We start from the raw sequence: 19,022 nt of genomic DNA on the forward strand, positions 1-19,022 counted from the left end.
GCTTCCTACTGGCTGCAGTTCTTCATTAACTGCTCCAGCAAGGACCCCTTCTATGGGGAGTAGTCCTTCAGGAACAGATTGCTCCAGTGTGGGTTCCCTGTGGCATCATGAGTCCTGCCAGCAAACCTGCTCCAGAGTGGGCTCCTCTCTCCATAGCCACAGGTCCTACAGGAGCTTGCTCCACCATGGGCTTCCCATGGAGTCACAGCCTCCTTCTTGCATCCTGCTGCTCCAACATGGGGTCCTCCATGGGCTACAGGAGAATATTTGCATCACAATTAACCTCCATAGGTTGCAAGGGGATGCATGGGCTCTAGAGGAATTTCTGCTCAGCTGCCTGGAGCACCTACTCCCTTTCTTCCTTACTGACCTTGGTGGTGTCCGCAGAGTTGTCTCTCTCATAATCTCACTCCTCTGGCTACAGTTCCACAGGGCAGTGGACGGGGGGGGGAGGAGGGGGTTGGATTTTGCTCCCTCTTCTTGACTATGCTATCACAGAGGGACTACCACCATTGCTGATGGTTTTGGTTGGCAGCGGTTCCAATTTGGAGCCACTGGCATTGGCTCATTCAGACATAGGGGAAGTTCCTAACAGCTTCTCACAGAACCCACCTCTGTAGCTCCCCTGCTACCAGCACCTTCCCATGCTGAGTACACCTACCATAAAAAGAGCAGTGCTTTTGAGTAGTATGTGAATCAGGGATCTTTATATGTATCTGATGATGTAAATTATAGTCACTTATGAAATATGGAGAGGGGAGAGAAGAGGAATTGTGTTTACCTTTTTTCAGTATTTCTTAAATAGGCAAAGCAGTCTGTGAGTTTACTTCAGCCACATTAGATCAATCATCATCTGATCCCAAAACTGACAATTGTTACTTGCTCTTCTCTAGACAGTGAAATAAAGTGTTGATCATGTTTAACTGAGAAATCAATGTTTTTCAAATTGGCTACAGGTCTGTATCCTTTGTGATTATTGTCACATGAGCCTCGGACAATATTTGCAGTAACTTACTGCCTGTTCTTGGAGAAGACAAGGAAACAGAGACTACTACTGCAGTATGCCCAAATTCAAACTGCTCTTGACACTGGAGTCGGTCTCAATCACATCAGTGAGGGATAAGGGAAGCTCTGTAGGAAGAAGAGGAAAATGAGATACTTTGTCATGCTACAGCATCACAAAAAGCAATATTAAAATTTGATAATCTGAAATACTTTGCCATCAGGGATTTTTGGACTGATATTTTTCCTGTAGCAATCTTCTATTTGTATACTTTATACAATACTCTTTTTAGATAGTCTTGTTCACTATTTTCAATACGTATAAGTTTCTTATAGCTGTTATTTCAGAGGGGAAATAACACAGTAACAGAACTGTGAGCTTTTTCCATTTTGTTTCCTTTAAAATTTACAGCTGCTTTAAGCAAAAATGTTGGCATGTTTTGCTGATTTCTTATTTTCCAATGATAAAACAATATCCCACATATATTGCAGAAACTAACAAATTATTTTTTGTGTTTGTAAATCAGGCAAATAAATAACTCTTACAGTTTCTAATTATTATTCGGCCTTGCACATGAGAATGTGATTAAACTGACTACAGCTGACACTTGTTGTCTGAGACATGATGTTGTTAAGCCCCTTTGGGGAGCTTTAGAACGATTGCCACTTTCAGAGCAGAGAGATTTTCTCTGCATTAGCTCATTTAAGAAGCAATTACATGGGACTTACTACCAAAAAGATGTCAGGAAAAACACTGAGAAAACAGCTGAAGTCAAATTCACACACCTCCACTCTCTGTCAAAACATCTCACTACCTTAAAGTGTTTTGTCAAGATTATCTATAGCAAAGCTATTTTTTATATATCAGGTAAAGGTATGAGATAGGTTAAATTAAGACTATATGGAAGAATAATCACTGATTTTTCTCAAAATTAAGAATCCAAAGACCTTAGTTTTGTAAGCAGTTTACAATTTTGTACCTAAAAAGATGCAGATGCAAAGTGGAGAGACAGGTAGAGACCCTTTTCAATTTCTGTAATTCTGCAATGAACTGTTTTCCTGACACGCATAGTTGAGAATGAAATTACACAGTGAAGTACCACAGAACTGGTATGTATTAAGTAAATACACACCTACTGATTATGAGATTTGTATTCTGAGATTGAGAACATCAGAAAAGCTGTGAGAAATACATAATCTGAGGTAATATAGTTCACTGAAGGGACAATAATACCAAGGACTTACAGATTGCAGAGACTTATTCTCACCTCCACTTCAACTTTAAAGCTAATATTGCTGTAAATGCATGTGATGACAACACCTAAACCTCAGGCCTCCTTACTTTTTCTGTTGTTTCTGGGTATCTTCACATACTTAATCCAAGTCTGGTATGGAAGAATTTAAAAGATACTTAAATGTTCATTCCTTATTCAGTGAATAACTCTGTGGTACAAGTAATGTGCTGGAATTCACTTACTGTTTTCCTCAGGGTGCTTTAAAGAGTGTCATCTTGCTGCCAGTAGCTCTTGACATGAAGCCGGTCCCAGGGTGGACTTAGAGCAGGGGCAAGAGTCTCAGCAGAGTTCTCCTTTCCCATAAACACTGAGATTCTCTGCTGCTCTCTGTAGCACAGTTCTGAAATGTGTCCTATATGTAAAGATGTGTTCACAGTCCAGGAGGTCCCTACTTTGTAGTACCCACTGGTAACTGATAGTGAAAATTGGAAGGTAGGATTTTCTGCATGTGCAGTGTTCACTGACCACAGGGAAAACTGCAAAAATTCCAGTTCATAAATATGAATACATTTGAGTGAGGAAAAACTGATCTTTTATTAAGTTTGTCCTTCAAGGACATTTCTGCTACTGCAGAGGAACACAACAATACAGTATGAGTTATTCAGCATGGCCAAATACTGTAGTCCTTACTCAGATTTTACTCAGGAAAAAAACACCTTTGAATTGAGTGAGAATTTGCTTGACTAAGGACTGAACAGAGTGTTTTGAATCTTACCAGCACTGCTTGATGCTAATGTTGGGCAACAGTTCTCATTGCTAATTTGCCTGCCTCGTTGGCCTTCTCCTGGGTTCTGGATCTGCTTTTGCTGTGTGTTATTCTTAGCTTATATTGCTAGTTCAGATTGCTTCTCTTTGTTCTTTTCATTTCCAGTAAATGTTTTGCAGCTATTGTTCTGCTGCTGGTAGATATGCATGGAACCTGGTATGTGGAAATTGAACCTCAGCCCAAATTTAATTAAAGCTGCTAAACATGTTCTCACTACAGTGCTCAGAAGGAATTTTGCTGACCCTCTCTCAACAAAGCACAAATTTGTTGAATCTATCTGATGTATTTATAATGCAAAAATATAAGGGCTAGATTCACAAATCTTTACGCTTCTCCAGTAAAATAGATGGAGCAGCACCCATTTATAGCCATCATAAGGTCAATTATAAATGCTTATTCTGATCTACAATAGTCATACAAGAAAATCACTAAATGTGTGTGCCTTAACATCACCTTGTTTTGTAGATTTAATACTGCTTTAAAGTAAGATATTCTGAATAATAATTAGTACCAAATTATGCCATAGACTACTAATATGCAGCAAATCTTGCTAGGTTATCACTCGTATGTCTTATGAGCCATACCTAGCCATGGTTTATCCTCTATTCATGCTACAGGGTACGAAATTCCTGGGTGCCAACCTGCCTATGGCAACCTAGAATTCTCCAGGGCAGGCTCGCAAAATCTTCACCTACTCTCTGGGACAGGTAACTAATAAGTGATGTTTTGTGAAGTTATGCTTTCTTTCTAACTTTCTGATGTCCATAAAAATGTGTCATTTCTTCACGTCACTCTGTAGTCTCTCATCGTACAGTTGCTCTGTGTTTTCTGAACTAGGGGCACAGTGGTCTAGATGCTTGCTTCAACCAAGCCTGTAATAATTGTTATTAACATATATAAAAACTGAAAGTTTCTTAAGAATCTAAAAAATCCACAGCTGCCTACTACCAGTTAATGGTTTTTTTTTTCTGGCTGAGTAGTTCTTATAATACAGATGCATTGCATTTTATGGTTGATGCTACAGTTATCTGGGCAGTTCACCCACCTTTCTTAATTGCTGGTATGTATATATTTTCTCTCCTTTATCAGGTTTACATTAGTTTTTGGTCTCCTGAAGTAAGGATTTTTCAATGTTATAGGTACAGAGATGTCAAAAGGATGGAGGAGTTATGGCTGATTCTAGTTTACACTCCTGTGCAGCACACAATAGAAGTTTAAATAATGATTAATTTTTCCAATATTTTGCTTAGATTTTCTTCTGCTTTTCTCCTGAATGTACTCTTTGTTCTTTGTCCTATGACTTTGTTTCAAGTGGCAGGTATGTAGAAGAAATGTCATTCACTGATTACATAATTTTCAATGACATATGAAATATTGAAATATACTGTAAAGTAAGATATTAATTAGATAAAAAGAAGTAAAGACAGGCTAAGCTTTAGATTGTCTTCTTGCAGTCTATTGATTTTTTTTGAATATTTAGTGTGAATTTTCAACTTAAGAGTGCTGCTGGTGTAGGAAAGACAAAAGTGAGATTCTTCTGGATTTTTTTGGCACAGTCTACAATTCTGTGGAGTGAAGAAAACAATAATCTTGGAAAAGTGTTTTGAATTCCTCTTTTTCAGTACCCTGGGGCTCTGTACATGCATTCTACTTTTATCTGGGTTTAAGTAAGCTTGATGCAAAAATAGCTTTGTTCTGCTGCTTGTCCTTGTAACCAGGAGATGACCAGTGAAGAGAAATATAATTAGGGAATATAAAACTGCCTTTCTGTAGGGCTCAGGGGGAAAAAAAAAAAAAAAAAAAGTCTTTTCCTACCCTCACTGTCCACTAGTAGTTCTTACACTCAGCAGAAAATAGTCTTACTCTTCTGGAGGACAATATCACAGTTTATCTCCAAGTATACCAAAGCTTAAAATGTACAAATCTAGGATTCTAGCTCAGGATATTTAGCAATTGCATAAAAAAACATAAACAGCCATTGAAAGATATTTTTCATTTCCCTCCCTGCTTTTTAAAAGACCCACAGTGATCTAAAATTTTAGGGAGATTTTAGTATTTCCTGAAAGTTTGTTTCTTTGCTGTTTATTAACTCACATCTTAATCACACTGTTCCAAGATATCTAGATTTTTAAAATGTATCTGGAAACTTTCTTTCCAATTATATTAAAAAACATCAGGTTGCTGAAGGAACTAAAAAAAAACCAAACCAAAATGAAAACATTCATTTGTGGAAATGAAAGATAGTATTACAACTGTCACAACTGTTGACACTTAACAAAATTAGGACAGTTCTATTTCACCAAGCCTCATGCACCTTAGCCTTTAAGAAAATAAAGGGAAAGCAATAAGAATTTCAGCAAGAATGTTAAAATAAGTGTCAATACACAAAAAAAAAAGAAAAAAGAAAAAATAGTAAAAGTGCCCTGTGCTTAGGTAATCCATATCTCAGGGCACAAGAGGAATTTTTGGGAAAGCCTATAGTAAGGGAGCTGCTTCTTCACTCTGGTTCATTAAGGTGGTGGTTCTGCAGGGTAAGTGAAATGATAGGGCTCTTGGGTCCCCTCTGAAGAAGCATTTTGGGTGTTGCTTTTCACATGAATAGTGCAAGCATCTTTTCAGATTAATACCTGTTGCCTGATTTGTTCCCTCCAAGCTTGCAGAGATCTTCTTTTACCTGCTCAGTCAAAAAACTACAAAAGGGCTAATGTCAAGGTGCTAGACTGCTAACAGGAGTTCGGAGGAATGCAGTCCTGTTCTCTCTTCATCCAGATATACCCACAAAATAAAAGGCAACAAAACAGAGTCTTGCACTGAAAAGACAGTTCATCTGGGGGAGCAGGATGAAATAGACTTGACTGAACTAATAAATGTTGGGAGGAAGATCACATCAAATGATGATGCAGCATACTGAACAGTGGGCAACTTGCAAGAGGTGAACTCAGTTATACTCTTCTGGAGTAGAGTTCTCAGTTAACAAGTCCTAAAATAGCGTGCTGCAGTGTATAAAAACAAGGTAGGGCTTAAAATAATTAGCCAAAGATGACAGATGGCAATTCCTTTCTGGTTTTTCCCTTCTCTTCTTTTGCTGCAATATCAAGCTGATCAAAGAACTGAGTAACATTTGTTATTGTAGGAAAGCTAAAAATATCTTGAAATATTCAGGAAAAATAAGTTCATTCAGATAGCAGCCAGTACCTCTCATTGTTCCTGTTCAACATCTTATACACGTTTCTGTGTAGTAACAGTTTCCCTCAGAATCTGAGGAACAGCTGAGAATTTGGGTGTGTCCAGGCTAAGGACTGTTATGTAATCAATTCATTAAATCAATTTATTAATGTATTTAATTATTTGCTAGTGTTAACAAACCACTGATCTACTGCCAGAAAACCTTCCAAGAAGTCCCTAAAGCTCACCTCTCTAGCATGTCACTTAAGTTATGCAGCTGTGTGTGATGGGGAAACTAAATTATAAAGAGCAGAGATTGCATTAGAACTGACACACCAGGATCTACTGAATGTGTCTGAGGGGTCAATGCTGTGTCTCACTCTAACCAGCAGCAGCAATATCTCCCACGCTCTTTAGTAATACTTTCTGGCAAGCATTGGCACTTTTTTAAAGTCACCTATGGATTCAAGTTAAGAGATAAAAGATGAGATCCTGTCCTGTAAGTCTCTGTCACAAAGGAGGATTAGAATGCAACTGACTAGATAAAATTAAGAAGAAAATTCAGTCATTTCCTCAAAGAAGGACATAAACGCTGCTTAGAAAGAGAAAAAGCAGCTACATCTGCAGTTCCTTCTACCCCCAGTCCCAGTCCTAGTAGTAATTCTGTCTGACTGGTGGTGAAGACAAAAGAGTATATTTACTTTTTGCACCTGCTTAGCGTAACCTTTTCGATGAGAAATGTTAAACCAGCCCACTAAAATGAGTCCCTTGAGCTGGACAAAGATCAATTTCAAATTAGAGGAAAGAGAAAAGGATTCAGAAAGCAAGGAGAAAAAGGATTCAGAAAGAAAGCTGAAGAACTTTGCCCATCTACCTATATCCCTATGCTTTATATCAAATGAAGCATGAATAAAATACTTTCCCTACTACTAAAGCACATTTCTATAGTACTCTTCTATGCGCCTCCAACCTCAGTCTTTTAATAGAAAGAGTAAGATACTTTCAAACTTGCTCCTGGGCAGCGGGTTTACCAATTCGCAGTACATGTCCTAGTGCAAATAAACAGCACAATTCAGTAGGAACCACATTCGTGTTCCAGCACAGCTTGATCCAGATGAATCAGGAAGGTAAAGAGACAAAAGCAAAACTGAGAAAGGTTTAATGGCACAATTAAAATATAACTTTATAAGCTTGTGAGCTGATGTGGCAGGCTGCTTTCAGTAATTTCCAGAGGGAGTGCTTATCCATGACTACAAACCAAGGCAATCTAGAAGCTGGCCACTCAAAGCTGTAAGGAGAGTTGCTGCAACTGAAGGCAGTTTGCTCAATTGCCTGGAGAGCTCTCTTTGGCTTTCAAATCATAAATTGATGTCTACCTCTAATTTTGCTACCTCAATTTCTCAATACTTCACTCTTTTTTTTGGATCCTTTCTCATCGCTGCTTAGTAGTCTGAATTCCCTAGTGAGATGCCGTGCAGGCTGCCAGACATTAAAAAGCTGGCAACATCTGTTCAACCACTTTAAATCACTTTCTGTGTGAGACTGTCCCACTTCCCCCCTATAGCCTTTGTTATAGAAAGAAGTATTTGTTGCAGTCAGCCTTTTCTGTCACTTTTCTTATCCTTTCATACCCTGCAACTTTGCACTCTAACTCACCATTTCTTCTAGCCAAACATCTTGTGCAAAGATATTGGCCTATGGAAAGATGGAAAACAGCGGCTCTTACAGAGATGAACCATCTTCCAGAGTCATGACAACAGCAGTCTGGGCAGCAAGCAGTGTAAAGGTCCCTTCATCCCTAGGAAAAGACAGTGTAGTTATGTCTTTACTCTTTCGTATAAACGCTGAAGTTTGCCATACCAGGATTTAACTCTCTTCTCTCCCAGCTTCACCAGCTGACTTATTACTGATGTAGTCAAGAGCACTAGCAACATTTGGATAATGCAGACAATTTGAAGTAGGGCATGAACATGAGCAGACTCCTTCATTACCATGAGAAAATAAGCATACTCAACTTTAGAGTATGAGTCAGAAAACATGTATTCCTCCCTGAATTGCATGTTTTTTTTCTTCTTTTGTAACATTATTTTTCACCTGTTCATCCCTTCATTTTCTAGAAACACAAACAAACAAATTGAACAGAAGCAGCCTTTATTCAGACTTCTGTAGGATCACTTACTGAACTTAATGGTTTCCATTTAATGCACTGACTATCTGCCAGAGCTAAAATCAGTTGGTCCCCACAGACTTTAGGAAGATCCTAGCAGACACATTGGAGGCAGCTTGAAAGAAGGCAGAAATCATGACAGCTTCTGCTGCCTCTACTTCAGTATGCTTTAGTCACTTTTGAATTTGGGCACAAGGCTCCTTCCTTTTCACTGTGCACTACATTTGTTTCTCTCATACAGCCAGCCTGACTACACTCCAGTGTTTAACCTCAGAAGTGTCTCATAAGCAAAAGCTGTCATCTCATTAATGGGAAACAGAAGTGTATTTTAAATAATCCAGGCCCTAATCAACTTAGCAGAAGTATTAAATTGGTCCTCATAGATCATGTGTCCTGGCTCAACTCTTCAGTCTCTGTGGAGATATCTGTCAAGCACAGCACTGGGCCAGCCAGTGCAGCTGCTTGTGCTGGACAGTGAACGTTCTAGTTTGTAAATCCACATTTTTCTGTCTCCATGGGCTGTTCTGTACCCTGGATTTCTTAGTGCTCTGCACAATAACGTGCTCCCTTAGATGCAGGTCTGGATTCTCAACTGTTCATTTTCATTTGCTGTTTGCAGGTTTCAGCATGCTGGGGGAATCACAATAGCCTGCTGAAGAAACTTCATTTAAATCAATCAAAACACCTTTAGTTTCTATTTCTCAAAGTTGTAATTTTATTCATGGTATGTCCATTCAATCTGTTCAAAGCCTTAGGTTATGAATAGTACCTTTAAACAAAGGACAATTTGTATGTCTTTTTTATGAGCATATTTTAAAGATCTAGATATGTCCCACTGCCAATAATGGCATTCAGTTAAGACAACTCGGTGTTGAGAGCTGGTCCTCTAAGGGCTTTTTGCACCTCAACATTCTCATATCTCAATTGCCTCACATAATGCTTAATACTGAGCACTCTGTTGGATAGATGTGTCTGTGGGCTTCATATACTTGTTACAGAAGTCTTCCCTTCTGCAATGAAAGACTGTCAGATCTGTATAACCAAAACATAATCAGCTTTTTTTTTAATATAAGTGTCTCTTTTCTACCTCCTATGAAGAAGCCCAATAGAGTTTAGGCATATTTATCATATATCTCTTGCTTGGTCTGAATTTTTAATTGTGCAAATTATGCAAGAGGCAGGTAGTCACATCCTAAGTGAAGAAAATCTACCTTCCAAACTCCAGCAGTATTTCTGTTTCTGGGTAGTTACATCAGCTCTCCAAGGTGCTGCAAATAAGCTCTCATATAAGGATCTGTCCCACAGCACTTTGGACATCAACTGCTAAACAGCTCTTTTTCCCCACCTCCCCTCCAAATGGCTCTATTGGTCCCAATAAAGCACCCCTCCTCTCTGGTTTAGATTCTGCCAGAATGCCTAGAACCTGAGAAAAGGACTCTGTTACTTGTTTCATGTTTCCATCAGTCATCTGGAAAATATCTGAGCTTCAGATTTGTATCACCCACACATTTGTTCTGAAACGTATGTACAGGCCTTCTCTCTCACAGTCCAAACCCAGCTTCAGGTTATTTATTTCAAAATGAGTACTGGAAAGAAAATTCAAATGGTTTAATGCTTGCAAAAAAAAAAAAACAAACCCACACCAAAAAACACTCAGAAAGCTATCTATATATGTGTCTCTATGTGTGTATATATATCTATAGGAAGGAAAGATCTGCATGCAATTTGACAGGCAAATTGTTCATACTTCAAAGTTTCAAATATTTATAAAACTTCTTTGAAAGTAGTGGAGTAATTTGGTGGATGTGCTGTAGTGGAAAAAAAAGATGGTGAAAAGTTACAAAAAAGTAGGTGAGCTGAACAAAGTTTGTGTGAGCCCAAATTTATAGGAAAATACTTATTGTAGAACTTGGTGAGGCTTGTTTTGGTATTTGCTTGGGTACAAGTGAAGATGCTGAATAAAGAGCACAGGAATGCTGGGATTTGTGGACTGGACTCTGGGTCTAAGATGCAACAACACAATCTATTTCCCCCGTAAAATTAGTTTCAAGTCTGTAACTATATTCTCAGAATGTGGCTGGATCTAGACTTTGTAATTTGATCCCATCCCCCTCCTAATCAGATGGAACAACTGTGAGGGTAGCCACAAAAACTGCCTTTTGAAATGGTGACCCCAATCATGTAACACATAATCAAAACTTGATTAACATAGAAATTCAATTACTGCTTCATTAAAGATCATTCATTAATCGAGGAAACACTTGTAAAATGCTTGGACTTAATTTCCCAACAACTAAAAATCTAAAAAATATTGCTGAGGGGTCAAATTTAGTGACACAACTACCATCTCAAAGCTATTCCTCCTAAGCCAAGATTTGGGGTGCCTTTCATGCAGCACTTCTACCAAAGGCAGGATGCAAACATCGTTTGACCCATGCTAGAGCCATGCCCTGTCACCAGCAGTAAGGCTGTCCTAGAATAAAAGGTCCTTGGTAATGCAGACCACTAGCCATGGATCAGCAGGAGTTGATGAAGTCAACATTCCCTGGTAGTCCCAAGATGAAGTTTGCAATGTAGTCCAGCTCTACTGAGCAGCAATGCAGTGGCACTAAGAACCTGTTGGTATCTCTGCTAGGTGAGCATGTCCCCAGACACTTCGTCCCTAGTTTTCTGCTCCCTCGGGTATGAGCTACATGTCTAGAAGAAGTCCCTTGAGGCCTTGCCTCCTGCCTGGCTGACTGCTCTTGTCTCCATGATGATAGGCTCTATTCAAAGATCAGAAACAAAACCAGGGATGTGGCTGCTTGCGCTTCTTGTGCTAAGCATCTCTTTTCAGAGATCCACAGAAGTCTCAATCAGATGTGTTGGGTAATTACTTCCAGAACAGCAAGTGCACAAACCTGGCCCCAGACTCTCTGGTTGCCCACCACACAGCCAGACTCCTGGCTGCCATTCGGCGGTGCAAGTCAGCACAGTATGGCTGGATTCACAAGTGGTCCCTTGGCCTTTCCCAGATACTCTCTCTCCTGTTCTTCAGACTCTTTCACAGCATGCAGGGCTGACTGTTTTCTACTTTTCCCTAGATAAAACCACACAGATTGGAAGAAGAAAAGATGCTTTTTGAAACTGTTTTTCAGAACCTATTTTTTAAATTTCCTTCAGTGTTCCCAAATTCCTGATCCTACGAAGCCCTTTTGCAGAATGTGACACTTTGCAGACATGAAACAGATCTGATAAACACTTTGAAAGCATTTAGTGGTGGTTTGTTGTTTGTGGGGTTTTTTTGTGGGTTTCCACACAGTCCAAACAAACAAGAAAGGGAATGCTATTACCTCATCTCATACATACAGTACTGAGTAAGGAAGAGGGAGAGTTATCTTATGAGATGCAGTTTTCTGTGTCTGTCCTTTGTAATTAATGGAAATGGGTACTTCCAGATTTGTGTCAACTCATCTAAAGGTAGTCTCCTAAAACAGATTAGATAAATTTCATCCTGATGATAGTGCCTGCTCATCACAGCTGACAAAGAATGGGAGCCAGAGCTGACCAGTAGTACTGACATTTTTTTCTGTTCAGGTCAGTCTTGCCTTAATATATTTGACTGGAATAGCACCAGGCACACCTGTCAAAGCCAAGCACAAGACTCAGAGCCCCCAGATTGCAATCCCGGTTAATTGCTACTTACACATTCCTTCTTCCAAGGCAGGAAGTTTACCTGCAAAATGCTGTTAGTTTGACTTAGGATTTCACAGCTGCATTAAAAGGTCTGTTTCGCTGCTCAGAAAGTAGGACTTTAAATATGCTTTTTTCAGTATATTTGATATGGGCATTTATGTTGCCATTGTTTTGCATTCCTTTCACTGCTAATTTCCTTCCTAATACCATTGATCATATTTTATTTTCCTCACTCCTAGAGCTATGAGAAGGAATGTAATCATTGAGGGAGAATTTCAATAGATCAAAAAATGGGTTTAAACAACACCCCAGAACCATCTACAAATCAAAGCCCTGGAGTGGCAGACAGATGTCAAAGTGTTGCCACTGAAGCAGTTTGACCACCCAGGTGTAAATATGGGTTTTCCAGGACACTGTAGCAATGGGGCAGAACCATAGATATTTACTCTCAGGGAGTAACAGATCAGGGAGCACCTTCTTTGTGGACTGTCCAAAGATAACAATCTCTAGAAATCTTCTGGCCTCCAGGCAGCTGAACAGCCCCAACTTTGCACACCAACACTCCTCTGTCATCAGGCCACCTGCCAGGCAGATAAGCTGGCAGAAGATCAGACAGGTAACAGGCACAGTGAAAACCTGATTTGTATTCCTCAGAATAGGCCATCACCAAACGGCATCTCAGCTTTGCCTGAAACGCTCCAATGGAAATTTATTCACCTAGAGTTTCTCCAGCCATCATTACCCATGAATCCCACCCAACAGCTGCAGGGTGATAGGTAAATGTTATCCGTCTCTATTGTGCTCATCACCCTACACATCTTTCCTGGGGCTGAAGCTGTACAGAGTGACACCAGTACTCACCTTAATGTGCAGGCTGGCAGGAATATTTAGGGAAAATATTAACCATTTTGACGACTCACTGCCTTTTATGAACAGATGCCTACTGGAGAGGGAAAGGTAACACCAGGAAAACAAACATCTGTTTCAACTTTTGTGCAAGCTGGGATGGGAGAATTTTAATGTTAGGAAAGTACTCGGAGTATTTGGTGGTACTTGAAATTGCCCTTGAAACAGCCTTCTTATCTTTCTCCTGTAAAACAGACCTTTTTTCACTAAATGTAGAGCCTGAGCAGTACTAACTCCCACATCATAATATCTCCCTTGAACAGTCTCTGAATTATTGCTAAGGATCAGCTCCAGCAATAGGAGTCAATACTGAGGCTTGGAATTTCTCTGTAGGAACACTGCCTGAGGGAAGAGGGCTTTAAAGTGCCCAGCAAGGAGCAACTCCAGAATTTAAATGTGTCAAGTATTGGCAGTGATAAAATACCTGGGACCACAAATTTCTCTGTCAACATATGTTTTCATATTTACTTTATATTTCTATGAGTATAAAAAGAGCTAATTGGTGAAAATAATACTTTAGAAAGTCTGAAGACCTCTTTTTAGTAACCTTTAAGGTAGCTTCCCTTGAGAGGTTTTCTTTCATTAGTCTAAATATTTAATATTGTACTTACTGTTCTTGTTTTTAGAGAAATGCTTTAATGAAGCAAAATGGGTAATGACTTGCAATCCACTGGTTGTCACAGGAGTAGGACTTTAGAGCTTATTTAGAAGAATAGAGAACCAATTTTACAAAAGGTCCTACTCTACAGGATTTTTGAACCCATTCTGTAATTCCACATTCCTTCCAGCTGTCAAACTTTCTTCCTGAAACTTTGACCACAAAATACAGGATATGTGTTTTCTAAGACCTAGCACCAGATTTCCAGAGAACATTTTTTATTTGTGAAGAAATACACTCTTTGACTGGCTGTACATTTTTCCATTCAATTATTTTCTTAGCTACATATATATATAACTATATATATAAATATCTTCCTTCCTTCCTTCCTTCCTTCCTTCCTTCCTTCCTTCCTTCCTTCCTTCCTTCCTTCCTTCCTTCCTTCTTTTATTCCTCCCTCCTTCCTTCCTTCCTTCCTACCTTCCTTCCTTCCTTCCTTCCTTCCTTCCTTCCTTCCTTCCTTCCTTCCTTCCTTCCTTCCTTCTTTCCTTCCTTCTTTCCTTCCTTCTTTTATTCCTCCCTCCCTCCCTCCTTCCTTCCTTCCTTCCTTCCTTCCTTCCTTCCTTCCTTCCATACCCTTCTCCTTCTCCTTTTCTCCTATTCTCCTTTTCTCCTTTTCCTTCTCCCTTTCCTTAAAGGTAGCTATAAATTTTCTACTAATAAGCATGTTCATGTAAAAACACGATTTCATTGTTACTAATTTTTTTTTCTGTTTAATAACTTGTATTTTAATAATTACTCACTGTTATCTACGTACTACTACATCTTAAATAATCCCATCATAAACCAGATGTTATTGTTCTTGTCTAAAAGTAAAAAGTTCTCTCAAAAATAGCCAGCTGATTTTGTTTGTGTCAGATGAACCAAAGCAGACATTGAGCAGGAGTTCTGCTATGTCTGGGAGGGTATCAGGATGCCACCCCATCTTTCTAGCTTAGGTGGAAATGGGAAGAGCTTTTTCAGAGTTATGGTTTGCTGCAGGAGAATAACTTTGGTCCTTGAAGTTTCCTAACTTATGCCTTAACCTCTGGGTTTTTTTTCTTATTTTGTACAAAGTTACAGCTATGCTTTACTACCCAAAGCATTATGTGGAAGAGTGTATGTATGTAAACTGTTTCAGTGAAAATTGTTAAAATAGGCTTAATTTAAATTGAATGATTAATCCCATTCTGAAAACAAAAAATTCAAGAAGACAAAATTTTCAAAGTGAACTTCAAGTAAAAAAAAGGCTGAGCCTGAAGTGAAGTATATCCTTCAAAAAATTTCTGAACTGGGACCCTAACAAAGCACTGCCTTTCACCTAAGGATCAAGATTTATCCAGAACTCAAGTTCTGAAGCACAAATTTCCCCACATAGACAGGTCTAGGCACACAGACATATGCAGAAGCAACTTCATTTCAGAAGTTGGGTGCTTTGTTCCTATCTAATCTTCACATAACTGAGACCCAAAGCAAGAAGGTACCTGCATGAGGAAGGAAGAGACAAAGTTATTGGAGGCCATTAACTTATCTCTTTTTCCTTTGTTCAACAGTTTCCAGCTATTACTGACTTCAACATGTCATTCCCAGTACATTTGAACACCCAATACATTTGAACACCTACAGCCCTATTCCTCCCAGAGGTCAAACTCTGCCTGTGGCAAAAACTCTCCAGTGCATCGGGATGTTATAACCTCCCCTGAGATGGCTTAACTTGCATTAATTGCACTTGCCTAGCATAACGCAGCAGCCTTGTCATTTTTATCTGAAACTGTAGCTGGAGAACCTACTGTCTACTTTTAGTACAAATCCTAGTGGTTAGATTTTTAGAGCAGCAGATTTGAGATCAAATCTTTTTTTCACTCTAAACAGTTTTGACATTGTAACTCCCACTTCACGGAAGAAAAACCAAGTTGCAAGGCTGCAGGAAGGAAAACTAACCACTATTCTTCCCCAAGATGAGCAGATGACTGGCAAAACCAAACTAGAAGCAGAGCATGTGAAAGGCAGTGTGATGTGGTAACATCATGAATGAGGACATGCAGAAATGAGCAGCATGGGTTCAGATTCTTACTTTAATAGATAATTTGGGGGGTTAATTCACCAAGTGAAATATAAAAGCTAAATGACTGCATTACCTGGAGCTGCATTGAATGTCTGCATTAAGTTATATTAGAGAATATAGCTACAAGTAGTAATCTAAGTATAACTGCAACCACGCAATATGTGTAATTGAAATAGTGCACTGCGTTGGCAAAACATTAGATGTTTCCTGGCTCTAACTTGCATGGATCAAGTAAGCAGCAACTGTAAAGCTTTTGCATTAACTTACTGAAGTTCCTTTCACAGCTTATAGAGAAGGCAGTCACAATGAAGACAGCTAAGTGTTTCTTGAAGAATGGCATGTTGTTCCCAACTTTCTTGTCTAATTAAAGACCCAAAATGATATTCCACTGATGGCGATACTCACTTGACATCAAAGGGAATCAAGACTTGCCATTCTTTTATGAAGAATTATTTTTATCATATGATTAGAACGAGCAAGACAATTCAAAATGCATCATATGGTAGCACTTTTGTCTCTATGTGACAGCAGACTTTAGTTCCGTAAGCGCCTCAGAGGTCCCACCTGATGTCAAGAGATCAGCTCAGTACTGAGACTGCAGTATCTGAACCAAGTTACAGTCACCTCCAGAAAATACCAGCCCTGACCAGAACCCCATCCTACTGGGCATGATGGCAAACATGCTAGAAAACTTAGGAGCTTACAAACTAAATAAACAAGGATAAAATGATTGTGCAGATAAGAACTGAGGCAAGTGCAGACTGGCTTACCTGAAGTCACATAGCCAAGCTCAAGTAAAGCACAGAAAGGAGCCTGAGATTCATGACTGAAAATCCAGAGGGATTATCTGGATGCAGATCACACTTTGACCTTCATGATAAAAATTTTGCTTGTATCTATCTCCCAGCTTTATGCTATTTTATGTGATCTCTAAATTAAAGAGAAAAATAATAGTGAAAACCACCTTTCTCCAAATTCTGTGCCTAGTGTTTGTTTAGTCAAAGTGTGTGACTAAAGTTAGCTTACAAGCAGAGCATAAACTCTTTGTTAGTGAAAGAAATGAGAAAAATTAAGGATCACATCTGTGTCATACTCTTTGCTGCCACAGAAGTGGGAAAATGGGGAAAGATCCATAACTTTAAAATCCCTATAATCTCCAGCAGCATTATGGTGAGGGATTAGGGTGGAAATTGAATCAAGTAAGACAAAATTTTCTTTCTCCACAAAATATAACTTGTATTATTAGCAAGGAAATATTTTTGCACAGTTTATTTAGAAATGCTTCTCTATAAATATCTGCTACTTCAGTCATGGTACGTTAACTCTAAATGACAGGTCCTGTTTGAAACCAAACTGTACTGTATTTTATATTATAATGAGGATTCTTTTACAAAATATTAATTAATGAGATATTAGCAACTAATGCACTGGAAAGGCCAGATGGGAAGATAGTCAACTATCTAAATCAGATTTTCACAGTGAAGTAAACAAATTACTAAGCACACTTATCTGGTTTAATGCCAACCTATACTCCAGGGAACTGATCAAAGAGTGGATCATGAAAAGCTTTTTGGGAGCAGCTAAATTCTACAGCTGTGGTCTTTGTTTTTCTAGTACTTTGCAAGAACAGAAGGGGGAATTACGAAAGCGTCTATCGTACACTACCCATAAACTGGAAATGCTTGAAACAGAATTTGATTCTACACGTCAGTATCTTGAAATAGAATTGAGACGTGCTCAGGAGGAACTTGAAAAAGTAACTGAAAAACTGAGAAGGTTAGTAACTAACTTTTTGAAATAAACAGTCTTTAGGAACTTGTAAGTGGCTGTGTAAGATGTATGAATAAAAATATAATCATATAGTCTCAAACTTACATAACTTATTATCCATTATGCATCATGCTTTCACACTGAATATACATGTTTCATTTATCCAAACATATGTTACATATTACATGAAGTTATTTACATGTGATATGTAAAATGTCTCTGTATTTATAGTAAATATGCATATAGAAATGTACAAATATAAGTGCATATATACATGTGGATTAGTGCCACATTGCGTTACACATACAAAGTTTATAAGCACACTATATATATGTAATTATAATTTATATATACAGATAAATCTTTTTTCATTAGTTTAGCTGTATGTTTTCTGTTGTTATTCTCCATTGCATTGATAGGACAGAATAGAATTTGGTCCTCCACCACTCAAAGCTGAGACTATGTACAATTCAAATGCTATTACGACATTTTACATTATGCTATAGAATATTATTCACTTTTTAGTCCCAAGTAGATTGAAATGATACCAAAACCTATTATTATTTAAAGTTGTTGAAGCTGTGGTACAGAACCATTGCAAATCAGGGGCCCAGTTAATGTTAATGATAAATTATAATACTCATGCACTGCTGACATTCCTGGTGCTGATTAAAATGGTCTGTAATCTAGCTTTAAATTTAATAGCGATTCTTATTATCAATTTTTTCATTTGTTTGCAAAACTTCTGAACCTAAAATTATCCATTTATACAGGAATGTACTTGTATTTCTTGTGAGATGTTTCAAAAATGATGTAGATAATTGAACTGTTTGATTTAGCTCATTGGATGAGTCAAAACAAAATTCAGAATGAATCATCCCAGGGCTTCATACCCAATTCATACCCGAAGAAATATCTTTTATTCCTTTCAGAAGGCAAAAACCAAACCAAAACAAAGCCAGAAACCACCAACAAACTGAGTCAATCAAATTGTTTGACCCAAATTTCAAAGAGAATGAAGCCGTAAGACCTCAAATTTGGAAACAATCTGATGTGATCTTATAACTTAAATTCTTCCTTAACCAGGAACACTTCTTATGACGAGGCTAAAATCTACACACATCTATCAAGAGCAGTGTGGAGGTTGTCCATGCTGTTTTCTTGCCAACAGTGTATTTCCTGTCACTTCACGGAGCTATGAAAAGTAACTTCACTCTTGACATAGATTTGGTCATTACAAGACAGGGAATGCTGGTACTGTTTTCTCTTGAAGAATTATTTTAGACACAGTTGCTGTAAATTGGCAGAGGTGCCAACCACCCAACTTTTGTTAAAACAAAGGGGCTTCCTAGTCATTGGGCACTGATGAGTTAAGCACTCTTCAAAACTCAGGCCAGGCAGTCTTTGCTCTAAGCAGAGTCTAGACCAAATATCAGATTGATAGAGCTGACTTTCCAATCTTCTAATGGGCCATTGTACGATATTACAAAGAAAACTTACATTAAAAATTATGTTTCAAGTAGGTGATTAGTCCCCTAAAGACATATCATATTTGAAGCCCAAAATATTTTATG

At 38.5% G+C, this 19,022-nt stretch overlaps 1 protein-coding gene across 1 annotated transcript in view; it reads left to right on the forward strand.

Moving 5' to 3' along the window:
- The first annotated feature begins 3,205 nt into the window (after positions 1 to 3,205).
- Positions 3,206 to 19,022, forward strand: part of BEGAIN (brain enriched guanylate kinase associated) — a 78,680-nt gene continuing 62,863 nt past the window's right edge. The window contains exons 1-3 of the mRNA XM_034061303.1: positions 3,206 to 3,219; positions 3,681 to 3,770; positions 17,293 to 17,454. Of these exons, the coding sequence (XP_033917194.1) occupies positions 3,206 to 3,219; positions 3,681 to 3,770; positions 17,293 to 17,454 (266 nt within the window). The remainder of the gene's footprint in view (positions 3,220 to 3,680; positions 3,771 to 17,292; positions 17,455 to 19,022) is intronic.

Source organism: Melopsittacus undulatus, chromosome 4 (assembly GCF_012275295.1).
Source record: "Melopsittacus undulatus isolate bMelUnd1 chromosome 4, bMelUnd1.mat.Z, whole genome shotgun sequence".
NCBI classification, from domain to species: Eukaryota; Metazoa; Chordata; class Aves; order Psittaciformes; family Psittaculidae; genus Melopsittacus; species Melopsittacus undulatus.